The sequence below is a fragment of the Phragmites australis genome, chromosome 4 (assembly GCF_958298935.1).
Source record: "Phragmites australis chromosome 4, lpPhrAust1.1, whole genome shotgun sequence".
In the NCBI taxonomy this organism is placed as follows: domain Eukaryota; kingdom Viridiplantae; phylum Streptophyta; class Magnoliopsida; order Poales; family Poaceae; genus Phragmites; species Phragmites australis.
Window position 1 is genome coordinate 31,270,594 of NC_084924.1, and position 17,632 is coordinate 31,288,225.

General features: G+C 43.0%; 2 protein-coding genes and 1 pseudogene across 4 annotated transcripts; 1 reads left to right on the forward strand and 2 right to left on the reverse strand.

Annotated features, from left to right (window-relative positions):
• LOC133916095 (uncharacterized) lies at positions 1 to 3,438 on the forward strand. 3 transcript variants are annotated; one of them, XM_062359605.1, is made up of 7 exons: positions 1 to 207; positions 326 to 435; positions 515 to 732; positions 814 to 885; positions 1,499 to 1,584; positions 2,155 to 2,232; positions 2,382 to 3,438. In XM_062359605.1, exons 2-7 carry the CDS (start codon positions 412 to 414, stop codon positions 2,906 to 2,908), a joined length of 1,005 nt encoding a protein of 334 aa, XP_062215589.1. In that variant the 5' UTR covers positions 1 to 207; positions 326 to 411; the 3' UTR covers positions 2,909 to 3,438. The 3 variants fall into 3 exon arrangements, with proteins under 3 accessions (XP_062215589.1, XP_062215588.1, XP_062215587.1); XM_062359604.1 differs by having other exon boundaries at positions 1 to 201; XM_062359603.1 differs by having other exon boundaries at positions 1 to 435.
• A 1,320-nt stretch (positions 3,439 to 4,758) lies between these two features.
• LOC133916096 (U4/U6 small nuclear ribonucleoprotein PRP4-like protein) lies at positions 4,759 to 8,385 on the reverse strand (annotated as a pseudogene).
• A 6,796-nt stretch (positions 8,386 to 15,181) lies between these two features.
• Positions 15,182 to 17,520, reverse strand: LOC133916097 (ribosomal RNA-processing protein 17-like). Its single transcript, XM_062359606.1, has 4 exons — positions 17,231 to 17,520; positions 16,956 to 17,061; positions 15,757 to 15,898; positions 15,182 to 15,642 (listed from the first exon to the last, which is right to left on the reverse strand). The coding sequence occupies exons 1-4, from the start codon at positions 17,401 to 17,403 to the stop codon at positions 15,371 to 15,373; spliced, it is 693 nt and encodes a 230-aa protein (XP_062215590.1). The 5' UTR covers positions 17,404 to 17,520; the 3' UTR covers positions 15,182 to 15,370.
• Between the last annotated feature and the right edge of the window lie 112 nt (positions 17,521 to 17,632).

Consider the following 17,632-nt stretch of genomic DNA (forward strand, 5'->3'; position numbering starts at 1 on the left):
ATTTACACCTCCCTGTCCGACCGTCACACGGTTCCAACTTCCTCTGATTTGGTGACCCACTCGGCTTCTGTTCGATTCGGGTCAGGATTGCTCGGCTGGTCTCCGCCGCCGCCAGTACGGGCGGCCTTTGGCTTACTACCGTTGCTCGATTCCCCCTGCCCCTCCCTCCTCCATGCGCTAGTCGGTTGCCGCTTCCTTCAGGCCCGGGTTTCCTCCGATCCCCTCCCCAATTTCGATTCCGATCCTAGCATCCCTTCGCCTTCCGTCCCCAATTGCAGCTGTTGGGCTAGGCTAGGGTTTCCTGAGCAGCTCTTCCTCCCTGCAGGTTCGGCTCGTTGAATTGCTTCCTCCCAACTTCCCACTTCTCCAAGCCGAGGAATCCCGCCGCCTCTCCAATCCAATCCAGTCGAGATGTCCGCCACCCAGTTCGCCATGGTTTGTACTCTTCACTCTGTATCTCATCGTTTTTTTTTTTTGTGTGGACCGAACTGAGGCCGAGACTCTGCAAAATCAGGTTGAGGAGCTGGCCTCGCTCATCAAGGACAACCTCCACAGCAAGCACCTCGTCCTCTCCACCGAGGAGGCCCTCATCACCATCCTCCAGCGACAGCAGTGCCGTGTCGATGACGACGACGACAACGCTGACCGTGAACATGATCCAAATCTCATTGAGCTCCAGCCAACCAGCGCGTACCATCGCCTTCTTTTGCATCGCCTCGCCGACATATATGGGTGCGAGTAGTAGTACCACTATGTCCAAATCTGCTCCGTTCCATCTGCTATGTCATTGCTAACTTACCTGATTTTGCGTAGGTTTGCTCATGAATCTGTTGGCGAAGGCAATGATCGGCATTTAATCCTACAGCGCTGCCCTGAAACTGCCATGTATGTTGCCAAACTCCCTTGCTTTCTTGTTGTCTGCCATATTTCATTCCTTCATATCTTCTTGTTTATGTTTATTAGATCATATCCCAACATTTAGTTGATCGCAATCTCCCTTGCACGTCAATATATTTCAACGAGCACTTAATGCTTGTTGAGTGCAAGAGAAATCAAATTATCCATTTGATCTCAAGATGCAGAATTGCAGATATATTGTTTGTTAGCACGCCGTTCCAATTCTATCCTTATTCCCTACCTAGAATGTCCCGTTAGATGTCAATGTTCATTTCCATGTTTAGGATTTAAGCATGCAGGCTGCACCCTCAAACCATTGTGTTACTCGGGGCATGAGTGTTGAAATAATAGTTTTCTTGTCATTTGGATTTTTGGATGGTTCTCTTAGGTATTATGAGCTATTTAAGCGAACAAGTCATAACCTTATCATCTTCTACGATACTTCCTTAATGTTAGAATCACATTTTTGTTGGTCTTGTCTATTCTATTCTTTCTGTGGTATATTTAGCTAAAAAACTGCGCTATATGTTATTGATTAGGTAAATCCCAAGCAGTTATTCTGTTACCGTTGGGTTGAATTTCCTTATTCTATTTGTTGCAGCCCACCTGTCCTTGTTAGTGATATGTTATGGAAGTATGACAATAGTGATGATTCAGCATCTGTTGTGCTAACAAGAAATGATACAGGTATGGTTTCATATATCTGCACGTTTGTAGAAGATGTATTTTGATGTGATGTATTGTTTGATCTGGTATTTGGACCAACATACACGCATAATCTTCCTATATGATCAAAGAATCGTAGACAAAGTGAGGCAGTTACTGATTACATAGGTACTTGTTAAAAAATGTAATGTGGGGCTTCCTGCTGACTGAAGTGGCCCTACAATAAGTAGGAAGTGACTACCACTTTTGTTGTTATATTTATTTCACATGCAATGTTTAGTGAGCAACATTTTGTAAAACAAAGAGTTAAAACCTGGCTGCAGGAGAAGTAAATCAGCATCCTGCTCCATGTGGTGTTGAAGCGGGTGGTCAGCTTGACACACCCTTTTTATCTGGTTAAGTGAGACGTATGTGCTTTGATTGTTCATACAGACATATCTTTATGTTGCAAATGGCATATAATTGGTTTCCTTGTTTTATCCTCATAAAGTGAAAATGTTAGTACAGCAATTATTACACGTATCAATGTGATGTCTTGTTCATGCCGCCCTTCTGTATAACAAGTTTGTAACTCGCATTGTCTTCTAGCAGATATCCAAAAGACTCGGAAGGAACAATTTGTCCAAGAGGATATTTCTCTTGTAAGCTCGCACGTGGAAGGTGATGCAGGTATGTGGGACATGCACTCTACCTTTGAACCAAAAGTCTTGTAGTTATGAATAGATATTAGGTAAACTTCTATTCTTAGCATAATTTCGACATAGAAGTATGTAGGTTCTGGAAAATAAAGAACTAACCAATTATCCCATATCTTTCAGACATGAAGCCTCTGAAGCAGTCAGTGGTACTTCCAGCAGCATCACTCAAGGAGAGGGAAGCTGCTTATCGAGCTGCTCGTGAGCGAATATTCTCTACAGATGATGCCAAGGGAAAGGATACATCAGTGACAAAATGTAGACAGGTCCCTGTTGTTGCTCAACGGATGATCGCACATGCCCTTGGTAAAAAAGTTCAAAATCCCACAGAGACAGTTGCCATGACAGAGTGCAAAGGAAAGCAACTGATGAACGGACCAAATATTCTGACAAGTAGCAGGAACAACTTCTGTCCAGTTACACCAGATAATAGAGAAGTGAGTTATGTTCGAAACGGTAAGTCAAACTCAGCTGGTAGGAATCCATGTCAAGCCCCAGGTAACCAAAGGTGTCACACAGCTAACAGTAGAGCTGTTAGTGCTGAGAGCTTGAAGAAAGAGCAGACTGGAGCAGCTAAAAGAATGTTTGCGCACGCACTGGGGCTGCCTATTGTTCAAGGAAGTAATGGTGCAGCACCTAAACCAAAGTGACGATCTAGCTAGAGATGAGATGCCAAGAATGTGAGAAGGTTGCCAATGCAAGCTGGTTCTGGGCTTTCTGGTCCTGTCATGTGTATGGTGTGGCATGAACCTACAATGGTTGGAAGTGCTATTTTGTGTCAATCTGCTTGTGTTAAATGGCACTTGTGATGTTGATAGCAGATGAAAAGGCTTCTTGGTTGGAGCAACAGAGAGAGCTATGAACCTGGTTGGAAGTAATCTGACTGCTGTGCGCTCTTGATCGAAGAAGACTTAAGCTCAGTTGGGGGAAGAAGGGGTATATGCATGCATGCCACAGCTAAGTGTTGTGAGTGCTTCATCGGCGTGGAAGAAACATGGTCGCCCTTGTCGCTCATAGTGTGCTGTAGTTGTTTGGTCAAGGTTACTGCAAGGCAGTGATGTTTAGGGTAATAATTATTTATTTTAGTCCGGTATGTTGTTGGATAGACATATCTTATGGAGTTATGCGTCCATTGACTGCACCTATATATGCAAGAGTACGACTCAATAGAGTTGCGTCATGTTGGATGGTTTTGCCCTTCGCAACTTATTGGTTTAATTTGCAACCTTAAATTCAATGTTTTCCATGAACTTTTAAAAGGCAGATTTGGATTCTTAAACTTTTATGTGTGCCATCGCTGGTCCAAAATGCATAAAGTGAGTAGCCCAAGGACTGCGCGCGTGCCTGGAGTACAGCTCGGCGGCCGCGTCGCTGGAGAGGATCCAGCAGCCGTGCTGCAAGGACGTGGCGCTGTCGGTGCGGCGGCTTCACCGCGGCGTACGTGGAGCGCCAATCATGTGGTCGTGGACGGGTACGCCTTGAGCATGCTCGTTGGCGCGTGGTCCGAGCTCGTGTGGTCGGGCACGCTCTCTGCAGGTCTCCCGGCCAAACCACGACGAGGCGGCGTTCACGCCGCTGGACGCCCACCATCACGGCCAGGTCGACATGCCAACCACAACCGACGATGAGAGGAGCACCGTCGTCAGGCGCCTGTGTACTACATCGAGGCGTCCGACGTGGCGCGGCTGCGACTGCGTGAGGCAGCTAGCCGTGAGGGCGAACGCACAGCGACACGCGTGCAGGTGGTCTCTGACTTTACCCAAGGGTTATTTGGTGTGGCAGACCGTTCAATGCAGCTCGTTAGAATCTTCTCAAAATGGCCCGAGAGATTTCTAGCGTAAATTGGATATTTTCCAACGATGAAAACAAATCACTTATAAATTACCGAATAAGAATTTTTCGGCAAGGCTTTTGGTATACAAGCAAATGAACTAAACCGTCCGTCACTTAGAAAAACAACTCTCTGGAAAAGTTAGAGATTATGTAGCCATCAATTATGTTGAGTGTTGCATTAGGGGTTTTCCTTGTCGGAGCGTTGCATCCGTATTTGAGGTCGTCACTCGACTTTAGATTTCTCTTTTCCTCAGGCTCAACGCGCCTGGGGTCACTGCACTGCAGAATCGCCGCGTGCACCGGCAGGCAGCTCATAAGCACGTAGGCAACACCTGTCGCATGCACTTGATAATCTCTCGTGATGAGATCATCGATCGGTTGGTGCACATCATTGCTTGAGTATAGTAGTAACCATGATTGGATTTGGAGTGCAATGCCAACAACTTGCTTACCAATTGGGGGCAAGCACATAAACAGCACCTCTAAATTTCTTAAAATGCTTCAGAAAAGTTCCATCAAAATATCATGTAAAGTTTGTTCATTGTTAACAGACCCAGCAGAATGAGAGTCATTCAGCTCTGCTCACAGTGGTGCACAAGACCAAAGAAATAATGACCAAGGAAAACAAATGCAATTGGACATGAACAAGAGAAAAGCGTACCGGCTTCCCGTTATGAAGAAGTGCAATAAGGGTACCAAAAAGAGAGAACTGCAATAAGCATCAAGGCACGCAGCTAACAAGTGCAGCGATAAGTGAGTTAATATGGGGTAGGACTGGAGGAATGTGCCTCCAAGTAGAACATCAAGTTCTCTTGTATTCTATTTTTGTTAACATATGACAAGCCATATGGCAAAAGTGACATATCACAGCATATTTTCTTGAGCTAAGGGTTCATACATGCTACGAAATAGTGCTGTGTGATGGCAAGAACAATCAATTCGAACAGCAAATCAGCAAAAGGGAGAACAATTATCTCTAGCAGAAGGGCAGAACAGTGCTCATAACAGTGAAGTCAATGTCTCAGTCCAACTCCATAGCATTATCCTGCGTGCTGCTTCTGCATGACCAAATCTTTATCGTGCGATCATGCGACACGATCACAATCTGCTGTCCATCTGCATAAACCACATATACACGACCAATTAGAAGTTTAGAAATGACATGTTGAAGCTTATGCAAGAATTTCACAAGTAGATGACACATAAAAAAAGTGAGTGACAACCCAACAAGCAGGCCACCAACCTACTCGTACAACATCAGATATATATCACCTAATATACAAATTGATACAGTATACATTCTTAGGATCAAAAGTCCAGCATAAGGGATATATTTCACCAAAAAGAATTATGGATGAACAGAGGTTGAAAGGATAAAGCAGATTGCAATAGTCACGGATGATTAAAAGGTACAAGATCCTAAATGCACAATTTTAAGAAAAAATCAAATGGCATACAATTACAAGGTGGTACTTTTCCCACATCTCTACTTATCACAAAAGAAAACAATATTCAATAGCATAACCGCTCAATTACATACAATTAAAAGGTGGTACTTCCCACAGCTCTACTCATCACAAAAGAAAACAACTTAATCCTATTAAACAATATTCAATAGCATAACCGCTCAATTACCACTGCAAGTTAAGAAACTAGAATATTGATCTAAGGTGATTTTTTTTTTAAAAAAAAATAAGAACCTAAAAGTGTAGTTTGCTTGGTATTTGTTCTCTGCACAACCAAGTGAATGATCAAAAACAACAATGTGAATAACACAACTTGATTTTCGGTACGACGAGATAAGAGGGGCTGAATTGGTTACTCCTATAAAGGGATTCTGAACGTATAATATGTACACAAGGATAGAGAAGTGCTTAAGCAACATCTTGTAGTATAATATAGTGCCATATAATGAGCATATACCTTATTCCAACTATAAATATAATATTGCAGAAAGTAGAGCTATCTGTACACAGGTTTATGCTGCTGAAAGAAGTAAGAGTAACAGCAGAAAATACCTCTACAGGAGTACCAACAATAGCTGAATACCAAGATAAAGCATATGAGTATAATCTGCACAACAAACTGATAGCAGAAGATAAAACAAAATACTGTGCTCTCAGAATAAGTTAACAATTGGCCCCAAGACATGAAAGTCTTGCTCCCTAATTGTTCTTTCCTCAATATCATAGATTGGACTATTAAAGGGTTTTCATCTAGCTTAGAGAATCTGGACAGACATTAAAATAGTTCTGGACAGTGACTGAAAAGAACCCTATTACATAATTCTTCTAGCCAACAAAGGATCAACCAGGTTGTCCAGCACAAGAGATAATCGCAGAATAGAATGACTGGATATCTCAGAATATATCAGCATATATATCCATCACAGAATAAACTAAGCAGACACTGACTATGTCACAAGCACCAGTTCTAACTTGTGCGCATAAACTTGCAATCAACATACATCCATTTCTGCATACAACTTACTCAGAAGAATTATGACAAGATGTAAACATTAGGGATTTCAGCACACTGCCCAGATCACGGATCTCTAGCTATTGTACCCATCTACTAATCCAATCTTAATATATCATCATCACAGAGCAAGTTAACAGAATAGAAGGTAGAGGAACTCACAGAGAAAGCTTTGATCGAGATCAAAATGAAGATTGGCTAGGCACGGCTAATGCGCCACTGACCCAGAAAACCAATCACCCTCCGTTGCCGGCGGTGAGAGGAGATCGGAGATACAAAGCCTAGAACCGAACTGCCACTGCAATCCGGATCAGCTTCAGCGTTGCAGCTTCGGCCACCAACAGAGCATTCACTCTCGAGTAGATCACCAGAGAAAACCCAAGATGAGACTCAGGATCTAGGTCCTGATCCAACTCCGAGCTAGAATACAAGGGAGGTAATAAGCCACTTTTATGCCGTCGCACCCAGAGAGGAAAAACCCGAGAGAATGAGACAGGGGACTTATCCTCAATCCAGAGAGCCGCAGTCTCATCCCTGCGAGATTCCCGCGACCACCCAAAGATCCATCTCTCCTGATGCTGCTGCAACCAGCGCATCCGCCCAAAGAATCGGCCGGAGCGTTGCCGCCGCCAGCCCCCAGGAGCCATCAGACGGAGCGGCCAAGGAAAAATCCCGTGCTGCTTTCCAACCCTAGATAGGCCGTATATATACGGCGCCCACACTGGACTGGACCGAGACAGAAAGAAGGGCCAGCCCTGGCAGCCCAACACGGCCCAAAAGAACGTTAAAGTTTGCATAAATTCCAGCACATCTTACCTCCACTAATATCCAAACTAGTAACCTTTGACTCATGGCCCACCAAACTTTTGATTGGTTTGTAATCCCGAGCTGACCACAGCTGAAAATATGGAATATATGAGACACCAATTGGCAAATGTAGGGAGAAAGAAATAAACTTACATAAATGGCATATCAAAATTACCGCTGCTTTGATGTCATAGGAAGAAGTCACTAAATAATATCCTTCTTGGGGTTCGAATTTCACATGTGAAATAAGACTCTTATGAGCTGGTATAGAATATAACATTTCTTTTTTCCTCATCCCATATTCGACAGAAATTGTCTTCACTTCCAGTTGCTACCAGATAACCATTAGGAGAGAAACTGACTCCTAGGACCTGAAATAGAAAACAAAATCATGTCATAAAACAAAAGAGATTATGCATAATTATAGCTGCACAAAAAATATGTATAATCTCACAGGGAAATACTGGAAAGGTACTTCTAAAATTTCATGTTGCAAACTTACAGATTTCACATGCCCCTCATAAATGGAGTGCAATGAACTTACAGGTTTCACATGCCCCTTAAGGGTGAAGAACAATCTTCCTGATCTTAGATCCCATACTCGAGCATATCAATCAAGACCACAAGATGCCGCCAAAGAGCCATCTAGGTGAAAGCTAACTCCATAAACGCTTCTGCTGTGCCCCTCTTGAAGTAGCAGTTCCTTTCCAGTATTGATGTCCCATAATCTCCAAGTCTTGTCATAGCTAGCTGTACCAAGCTACTTTCCAGATGGATGAAAAGCAAGGCGAGCAAGACGATCAAGGTGACCATCAAAGGACATTAAAAGTGACCCATCTGGTTTCCATAGTTTTGCAGTTTTATCAGCTGAAGCCGTTGCTAAGCAATCATCAGCTGGAGAAAAGGCAACATCAGTTGCACGTTCTGTATGACCTTTCAGGGTTGCAACTTTAGTTATTTGTGGCATGCTCCATACTTTGATTATTCCGTTCCAGGAACTACAGAATGCGGATAATCAAATGGTTATTTCCTGAAAAAGGAAGCAAGAGCACAAGAACATAATCTTCCGTATCAAGGTTCAAAACCAAGGTAAAGAGATAGTACCCATCATGAGGCATAATAAACAACTAACTGCACATGACATCGGTAACAAAAAATACCAACATAGATGAGCTGTCCAACTTCAGATAACTAATTGTGATTAACAACTCAAGTGAACATCACTGAAGATACTGCTGCTAGCCTGCTATTCTGATAACCCCACATAATGCCTAGGTCTAATTTCATCTTTATGTTCCGCTAAGGGTGGGCTGGATAGGGTGGGATTCTGCAGATTGGGCAGGGACCCAACCCTGTTCCAGCCCACCCCAAATGGGACTACTAATATGTTGGACAACGGACATCTCCATCAACTCGAAGAAGTAAATCTGTTCCTGGCTTCCCAGCAGCTCAATGATTTCAACACTAAAATACAACTGACTTGGTTAATTTCAAATCACTTGATGGTGAAGCTTTAGAATGGCATGTCTGAACTTATCTAGTTACAGTAGGTTCATTGTGAAACAATCATCACAACTATGCTCAAGCAGAACTGTACAAGTGCATAGATCCATGCAACAGAGTACAAAATTGAGGAAACATGGATGTCCAACAAAAAACAGTGGTAATTCAGATTATTTTCTAAAATTTCTCAACTCAAACTTAAAACGAAATTTGCCAATTGGATTAGATTATAATCCCAACAGCTATGATGCCCTTAAAACGAGAAGGTCTTCAGCGACACTTGTACTAAGTTGGCGAGGTCCTACATAACACTAAAGCTTGGTACCCATAGGCTTAGAAGCTACTAGACGCTATACTGATGGCATCTCATAAACTCAAACATTACTTTCAGATCCACAAAATCAAGGTAACCTTAATGCTCCCCATTCGACAAATTCTCCATAGCAGGGATACGGCAGGAAGGACAACAAAGTGGGTAGTAGAGCTTGGGGAGCTCGATATTTAGTTTGTCCCCTGAATGGCTATCAAGTCCCAGACACTGGTTGATTTTATGGCCGAGTGGTCGTCGTTGAGCCCAAGCAGGAAAGGCTACTAGAGGTTTATGAGCACTAGACCATGCACTTCGGCATATTGTTTATGCTGAAGGGAGTGGGGGTTGGAGTGGTCCTGATTTCATTGACCGGCGACAACCTCAGTACGTAGTTCAATTATGTTTTTCGGCCATTAACAATATTACAGAGTACGAGGGCCGCTTGTCCAGAATGTGAGCGACCTCCGCACTAGGGATAAAGGCTTGCTGGCGATAGGGGACTTGCTACTGGTCGAGAACCAAGTGCAAAAGGAGTTTTAGTGCTCTGATCCGATAATGGCAGCATACCTTACTGAAGTGAGAAGACTGGAGTGACGCTTCATCAGTTTTGAGGTCAAGCACGTCCCTCGCAAGGACAACCTCCTAGCCGATGAGCTGGCCCATCTAGTTTCTTCTTGCAAATTTGTCTTGGTCAGAGTCTTTGAAGAAAGACTCACACGACCATCCACCGCGGCCTCAGACCAAGGTGAAGGGGATGCTCCGCTTGGAAATAGAGCACCTGAGGTAACACCTTTTGAGGCAATGCCTCCTTTGATGTCGTCGATCTCGAGTGGTCATCATGTGGTCGCCTTGCTTGATTCAGGTATAACCTGGATGGATTAGATCTTGGACTAATTTCAGAATCAAGCAGTCTCTAATAATGATGCTTCAGCAGAAAACGTCACACGGTAAACCCGTAGATACTCCCTGGTAGAGGAATGCCTTTACCGTAAGGGGAGCAAAGGTCTTTTACTGAAATGCATCACTTAGGAAGAGGGGAGCACAATGCTCCATAATATCCATGGAGGCATTTGTGGTAGCCACACTTCATACCGCACCCTAGTCAAAAAAGTATTCCGGTAAGGATTCTATTGGCTCGCGGCCCTCCAAGATGCTTGCGAGCTGGTGAAACGGTGTGAGTCATGTCAGTATCATGGGCAACATACCAACTTACCAGCTCAAGCACTGCAAACCATACCACTATCTTGGCCTTTCGCTGTCTAGGGGCTTGATATCATGAGACCATTCCCTAAAGCCCCAGACGGTTTTGAATTCCTGTTCATGGCAATCGACAAATTCACTAAGTGGATCGAAGCTGAGCTCGTCAAAAAAATCACTGCCGTAGCAGCGATCAAGTTCATACCGGGCCATGTAATGTGGTTTGACAGTCTAAACCACATAATTACAGACAATAGGACTTAGTTCGCCAGTAGTGCCTTTCGGGACTACTGCGAAGACATCGGGACCAAGGTTTGCTACGTGTCGGTGGCACACCCCAAACCAACGGACAGTTCGAAAGGGAAAATAGGGTGATATTGCAAGGGATCAAAACCCAGTTCTTCAATCAGCTTAAGAGCTATTCAGTACGCTGGGTGGACGAGCTCTCTATAGTACTCTGGTTGCTATGAATGATCCCCAACAGGGCCACAACCGAAACTCATTTCTTCCTGATCTTTGGTGCGAAAGCAATGCTCCCCTCTGAGATCGCCCTTCAGTCACCCCGAGTGACCAGCTACTCGGCCGACCGCTGTATGACGCGATGAGAGGATGACATAAACCTGATCAAAGAATTCTGCGATGGTGCTCTAATTCGAGCAACCTGATATCAGTAAAGCCTCAGACGCTATCATGACCGTAAAGTGTGGGAGTGAACACTGTTCATAGGCAAACTCGTCCTTAGGCAAATCCAAAATAAGGCAGGTCGAAATAAGCTCTCCACCAAATAGGAGGGGCCCTACAAGGTGGTCGATGTTATCCAACTTGGTGCAGTCAAGTTAGCCGATCGCGGCGCGCCGTGTGGGAAAAGGGAGGGGAGGGTGGCGGATCCGATCGGTCGGGGAAGGGGAGGGCGGAGTGGAGCAATGAAGGGAAGAGAAGGGAGAGGAGACGGTGGGGATCGGGCCGAGGTGGAGTGGAGAAGAGGTGGCCCGCCATTTTCGGATGGGGAAGAGAGGGAGAGGAGTGGCGTGACGGTTACACAGGTCCGAGTCAAACCAGACAGAACTCCTTAAAAAAGTTGCCGGCACAACACCAAACAAGCGCAGCGTAGGGGAGTCCCTTGTCTCCACTTTTTTTTAATATCACTATTGATGTTTTAGCTATACTGTTAGATAAAGCTAACCAAAGGGCTTGATCACATCTGATATCGGGGTTTACACATATAAAATACGCTGATAACACTGTTATAATGATAAAGGGGATGATCTGTCTTAAAATAACTATCATAAGAGTTAGGTTTATGTTTTTGGGATGGACAATGATGAGCACCACAGAGAATAGCTAACATACTTAACTACAAACTTGGTACTTTACCTTTGAAATATTTGAGGATTCCTATTGATGACCATGTATTGGGTATGCTTGCTTTTGATAGTGTTACAGATAAATTTATCAAAAGGTTGAATCTTTGGAAAGGGAAATACATGTCTTGGGGGGACTAATTCTGATAAATTTCTCTCTTAGTAGTCTTCCTACTTATAACATGAGCTTTTACTTATTGTCACCTTGGGTTCATAGGAAAATAGACTCAATTAGAGCTAAATTTTTCTAGAGAGGCTTCAGATAAATTTAAATATCATATGGTTAGATGGTATGTTGTTTGCCATCCTAAAAAGCATGGGGCTTAGGTATTATGAATACAAGAATTTTTAATGCTTGTTTAATTACTAAATAGATTTGAAAATTATATCATAACAAAGAAGGTGAGTGGCGTAAATTGCTTACAGCTAAGTATATGCCTCATTGAGATTTCTTTCAGTCTAAGGCAGCACGAGGTTCTCAATTTTGATAGGCTTGTACAAAGTTAAACATTTGTTTAAGCGGGGAGCTATCCATAGGATTGAAAATGGGAATCATACTCTCTTTTGGCATGATGTTTGATTGATAGTACTCCTTTGAGAATACAATTTCCCAATTTATTTGCAATATGTTCTGATCCTAATGCCAAGGTGGCTACTCTATTTGATGAGGATAGTTTGCTGCTTTGATCCTCAGTGCTTGCATTGTAAACTGGTGTCCCTAGTATCAGTACCAAACCTGTGAACTATATCGCTTTCAGTAAAAGCAGGGGTTAATCCCTTCTCTCCAAAAAACAAGCGTGGCGTGGCGTGGCGCGGCGCGGCCCCTTGCCACTGACGCAGCGTGCCGTCACTGTAGGATAACACCTGTGGACTGTGGTTCATCGTCTGCATACGACTATACCAACTATAAGGGTGTGTTTGTAGTTGCGTGGCTCCTCCTAGCCTGGCCCATATGCCTCAACCAGGCCGAGTTGAGCCCGCTATGTGGGTGCAATTGAGAGTGTTTGATCCGAAAATTTCAGCAGTGCCAGCCATTTTGATGAGCCATATGAGACTCTCAAGCGCCACACCCACTACGAGATCCACAAGCACAGCGGCATCGAGTTCGTGTACAAGCAAACAACCATACAAAGGCTCAACCATCAATCTTTGCACTGATTTATCTTGAGCACTTATGATGGGTCAATTAATGACGGCTAACAACCATCAAAGAACCAGGTAGATGACGGATTCGAATTCAGCACTTCAAAGGCTTCATCTAAGTCTTGCTTCCCAAATGCATTTGAGAAGGAATCTGGACCTTTGCGCCCACTGCCTGCCGTCATGAATTCCCGCCACTGTCATCTTCTCAAGTTGCAGCGACTGCTTCCTTTCGTCGCTCAGCTCGCAAGCATCTGGGCACCATCCCCTCACGTGCAAGCTCGTCGCCATCCTGGAGGTCCCCCTGCTCAGTTGGATTCACGCGTGCGAGATTGTCGCTATTCCGTCCGACGTTGTTCAAACAACGAAGAGGAAGGGTAGGAGGATGAAGAGAAAAAAGAGGAGGAAAAAGAAGTTGAGCTTCTCTTAATTCTCAGCTCTGGATCACTGCTTGAAGCCAATCTAGAGCTCTAGTTTGAGAGCTCTATGAGACAAAGTTGAGTCAGAAGATGGATGGAGGAGAATAGGAATCGAATGGTGAGAAATTTTGCACTGGCCAGCGACTACACAGGCAAATCGAGCAGCGGCGACAGGCTGAAGCAAGGAGAACAGGGACTAAGCGAATCAAAGGCAGGGTTCGAAAATTCAACGGTTACCCAAAAAAAATTGCAATAACCGGCCATCTCGCTCCGGCTCGGTTTCAAAAACCGAACGGTAGCCGAATTTGAATTCAAAAAATTCGAAAAAATAAAACAATTCAAAAAAATCTTTAAAAACTAGACGCAATTCTAAGACCTTCTATGAAAAAAAATTTCAAAAATAATGTCATTTGCATCATATTCTATAAGGAGTAAGTTTGAAAAAAATGAAAAAAGTTGAAACATGCGGCTCAGTTATTAATTCATGTTAAGAAAACGTTTAACATACAAACACATATTTTTCTTATATAGAACGTATCTTAAAAGGATCTTTAAAATTGATTTTACTTTATTTAGAGTTTTATTAATTTCTCTATGATTTTTACAAAGTTCACAAGCATAAAGTGAATATGTTAAGAAATAGCACTGTAATTAACTTTTTCATGTCTATTATTTTTCCTACATAAATCATAGTATAAATAAGCTAATAAAAGTGGTTTCACTAATTTTTTAGTGTGATGGGTCAGTTATGAACTAATCTAGTCGCAATACATTTACACAATCCTACATGTTACAATAACTAATTCATGAGTTCATGTATTTTTAAAAGAAATAGGATCATGTAAGAAGACTAACAAAATTAGTTTCATGATTTTTGGATTAGCAAAGAGTAAACTATGCATTTAACTTGGTTTAATAAATACATTTTCTCACAGAAAATTTTGAACTTTTTTATGAGTATAAATACTTTTATCATGTAGATCATGTTACAAGGAAACCAAAAACATTTGTTTCACTTGATTTGAAGCTCAGATAAATTAGTTATTGATTTTAGAAGACTGAGATAATTTTTAGTTTTTTTTTAAGTTCATTGAAAATCGAGAAAACCGCTTGATAAATCGAGAAAATCGAGCGTTTACCGATAAAAACCGAACGGTTACCGATAATACGGAAAATTCAAGAAAACCGCTCGATAAATCGCAAAAACCGTTCGGTAACTGGTCTAATTCGATCGGTTACCGAGTGGGTAAAATCGTGATTTCTCCTCTAAATTTCAAATTTATTCAAATAAATTTTTTCCAAAATTTTTTGAAAATTCGATCGATAACCACAGTAATCACGAATTTTTGGTTACCGCCAGAGCTCGGTTACCGAGCTCCGATCGGTAACAAAAACCCTGATCAAAGGTGGGAATGGGTCAGCTCTTGCGTCACCTTGGGACTAAGCAAATGTCGCCTACACAAGTGAGTAGCACGATACCATTAGCCACGCGAGCGGCAAATGTGTTTCCCATTTAGGACTATAAGCAAATCGTCGATTTCCTCGAACAAACATGCCAAAAGGTGCTGTCATAGCGCCCAACTTCACCTTCCCGCCTGCCTAGCAGGTTAACAAATATGACGAAAGCCGCTCAAAATGTGTGGTTTTCGACCGATTTGGTCTGGTTCGCATTTAGAAACCAAGCAATTTTCGATCAAATTCAAAATTTGAAAGTTTGACAAAATTCAATTAAATTTAACCAAATTCTCTGGTTTTTGAAGAATGCGCTGGGTCCAGTTTTCGGTCCTCAGTCGCATTTGTTAACCCTCTACTGCATAGGCGGCGCCACCCTTCTGTCAGCCCAGCACTCTTCAGAACAACGCAGAAAGAGTCCGGAGGCACAAATATATGTTGATTAAGAGAAAAATAGGACAACATTTCATCCATGAACCGTGAGACTGGCTGGCATATCAGCCTCGTATGGATGAATCATCGGTATATCACCAAACAAGTGCAGATCAAGTCATGTGAGGTTTGCCACAGCCAGTCAGCCATACAATTCTCTACATAGGACTGACAAAAACTCTACTTCCTTCCTTTGTTCTTCCTTTTACCCTTTGCAGCACCCCGCTTCTTGTCACCCTTTTTCTTTTTAATCTTGTTCTTGAACGTTCTCTTCTGTGGCTTCTTCTTTACACCTAAACTGGAGTTTTTCTTGCCAGCTGAGCTAGGATTCTTGGTGGTGTAGCTCGCCGAGACAGGGCCAACAATTTTCGGGCCAAGGTCACCATCTTCGCCAGTAATCTTACAGGTGGTAACTGTAATTCTAGTACCGTCATCTTCATAGGTTTTGGTTTCTAGAGAAAGAATTAATTTAGAGGAGAATTAGGTGTTGATCTCTAGAAACAACGTCATGCTGTAGCACAGTAGAATGGCAGACAACTGTTATAAAATCTAGTTCATGCACTCACCAGACAAAGATGCGGATAAATCATCAGTAGTTTCCATCTCCTCACCATCATTGTGGATACCTTCATTTTCTAATCCAGCACCATCAGCATTATCCGATGAAAGCACTCTACCATACATAGCAACCTCTTTCTCTTCTTTTCTCTGGAACAAAATAACAATACTCAGCAAAACCAAGAGACACCAACCAGGAAGTGCAGCTCATGTTGTTGCTGTGACACGGGAAACACAACACAAGCCACCTTAAAATGAGATTAAGCTCTTCAGAGTTGTCCCTAGCACATATTTTTGTAGCATCATTCAAGTAAATACAAATTGAGATCTTTTGGTAAAATCTTGTGCAAGGGCAAAAACATGATTTGTCCCAGAAAGTACAAACTGGGCACCTAACTCAGCTTTCAGAACTGCACTGCGTGCTGCATATCTGCAGGCATCTTCCATTCAACGTAACCATCACAGTATAAATTAGCAGTCCTCTTAGTCATTACTCCCCTAGCAATGTCTATCAATTACAAGTAGCTTTCTGTATTTCAATATGAATGATATAAGCACGCACCCTTTTAGATTTCTTTCTTCCTAAATTTCTTATGTTGGACTCATGCACATTGACATAATGGCATACATCATGCAATCCTAAATGAATCTTTCACCCAGAAGGATCCTACAATATGTTGGCCAGATAACAAGTGATTTGCAAGAGAAACTCAATGATCAATCATTTTTCTCTGAGATAATTTTGTCTCTCAACAATGCAAAAACCAATATTATATTTCTTTTTAAAAAATTGAAGCAATATATCTTCCATCAGAGGCACCGGAGCATAGTGAAATACTAAAGTGTGCCAATAGTGTAGGAGAGGTAGAGGTCAACCAAACCTAACATAGGAGGCAGTACTGGACTCGAAGGATTGGAATACCCCCAAAGAATTATCCAAGGAAATCAGCAGTCCACATGCCTGAACCATTACCCAGGCTATCGATCTCCTTTTACTATTATTACTATTATTATTCCTAATAACTTTTGTATCTCTTTACCTTTTTATCTTTTTTTTTGCTGGCTCTTATTGGGTTTCATCTCAAGCCTACCCCAACTTGCTTGGGGCTAAAAGTTCTTATCGTTGTTGTTGCAAAATATCTTCCACGAACCACAACATTACTGAAAAGAAAACAGTTCGTTTTGTATCTGTGTGAGAGTTTCTCACCCTCTTGCGCTCCCGGATTCTCTTCTTCCTCTCCTTCTCCTGCAAAATCTTCTGCGCCTCCTTTCTTCTCTTCTTCTTCCTCTTGTGGAACCCGGTCACGAAATCCCTGCCAAACAGAGATCCCGGTCACGAATTCGGTAAAATCCGTCGCAGCACAGTACCAGAAATACATAATGATTTATACAGTTCGCAACAAAAAAACCACTACAATCATGCTGTTCCACGGAAATTTTGCGGTGCCGGCAAGGGGGAGAAGGCGAAGGAGGAAGCGGCACCTGAGGGCTTTCTCGTCGAGGGTGACGGAGAGCGCCTTGTTTTTGAGGGAGCGCTTCTTGATGTGCTTCGGCACCATCACCGTCGGCATCTGCCCCACCACCACCTCCTCCTCCGACTCTGACGCCGCCATCTCCTCCCCGTATTCCTCTTCCACCCCCTCCTCCCACGTCATCGCTGCTCTCTCTCTCTCTCTCTCTCTCTCTCTCTCTCAACAGGGGAAGCGCCGCCGCTTTGCGCCTTGCGGGAGGGAAGGGCAGCTAGGTTAGGGAGGTCACGTGCACGCAGCGTGATCGATTTGTCGAGTGAATAAAAAGGGGGAGCTTTGCTTATACCCTCACGGAACTCATATATTTCACAAATACCATTGTGCGTATGTTCCATTGTACCACAGTACCAGTACC

Bases quoted from the DNA above. Each gene is read 5' to 3' on its own strand.
- LOC133916097 (XM_062359606.1), bottom strand. From the start codon at position 17,403: ATGACGTGGGAGGAGGGGGTGGAAGAGGAATACGGGGAGGAGATGGCG. The intron at 17,062-17,230 runs GTGCCGCTTCCT...TCTGTTTGGCAG, and splicing joins CTCGACGAGAAAGCCCTCAG to GGATTTCGTGACCGGGTTCC. The intron at 15,643-15,756 runs GTGAGTGCATGA...TTCTTTCTCTAG, and splicing joins TTTATCCGCATCTTTGTCTG to AAACCAAAACCTATGAAGAT.
- LOC133916095 (XM_062359603.1), top strand. From the start codon at position 412: ATGTCCGCCACCCAGTTCGCCATG. The intron at 436-514 runs GTTTGTACTCTT...CTGCAAAATCAG, and splicing joins CCGCCACCCAGTTCGCCATG to GTTGAGGAGCTGGCCTCGCT. The intron at 733-813 runs GTGCGAGTAGTA...GATTTTGCGTAG, and splicing joins CGCCTCGCCGACATATATGG to GTTTGCTCATGAATCTGTTG.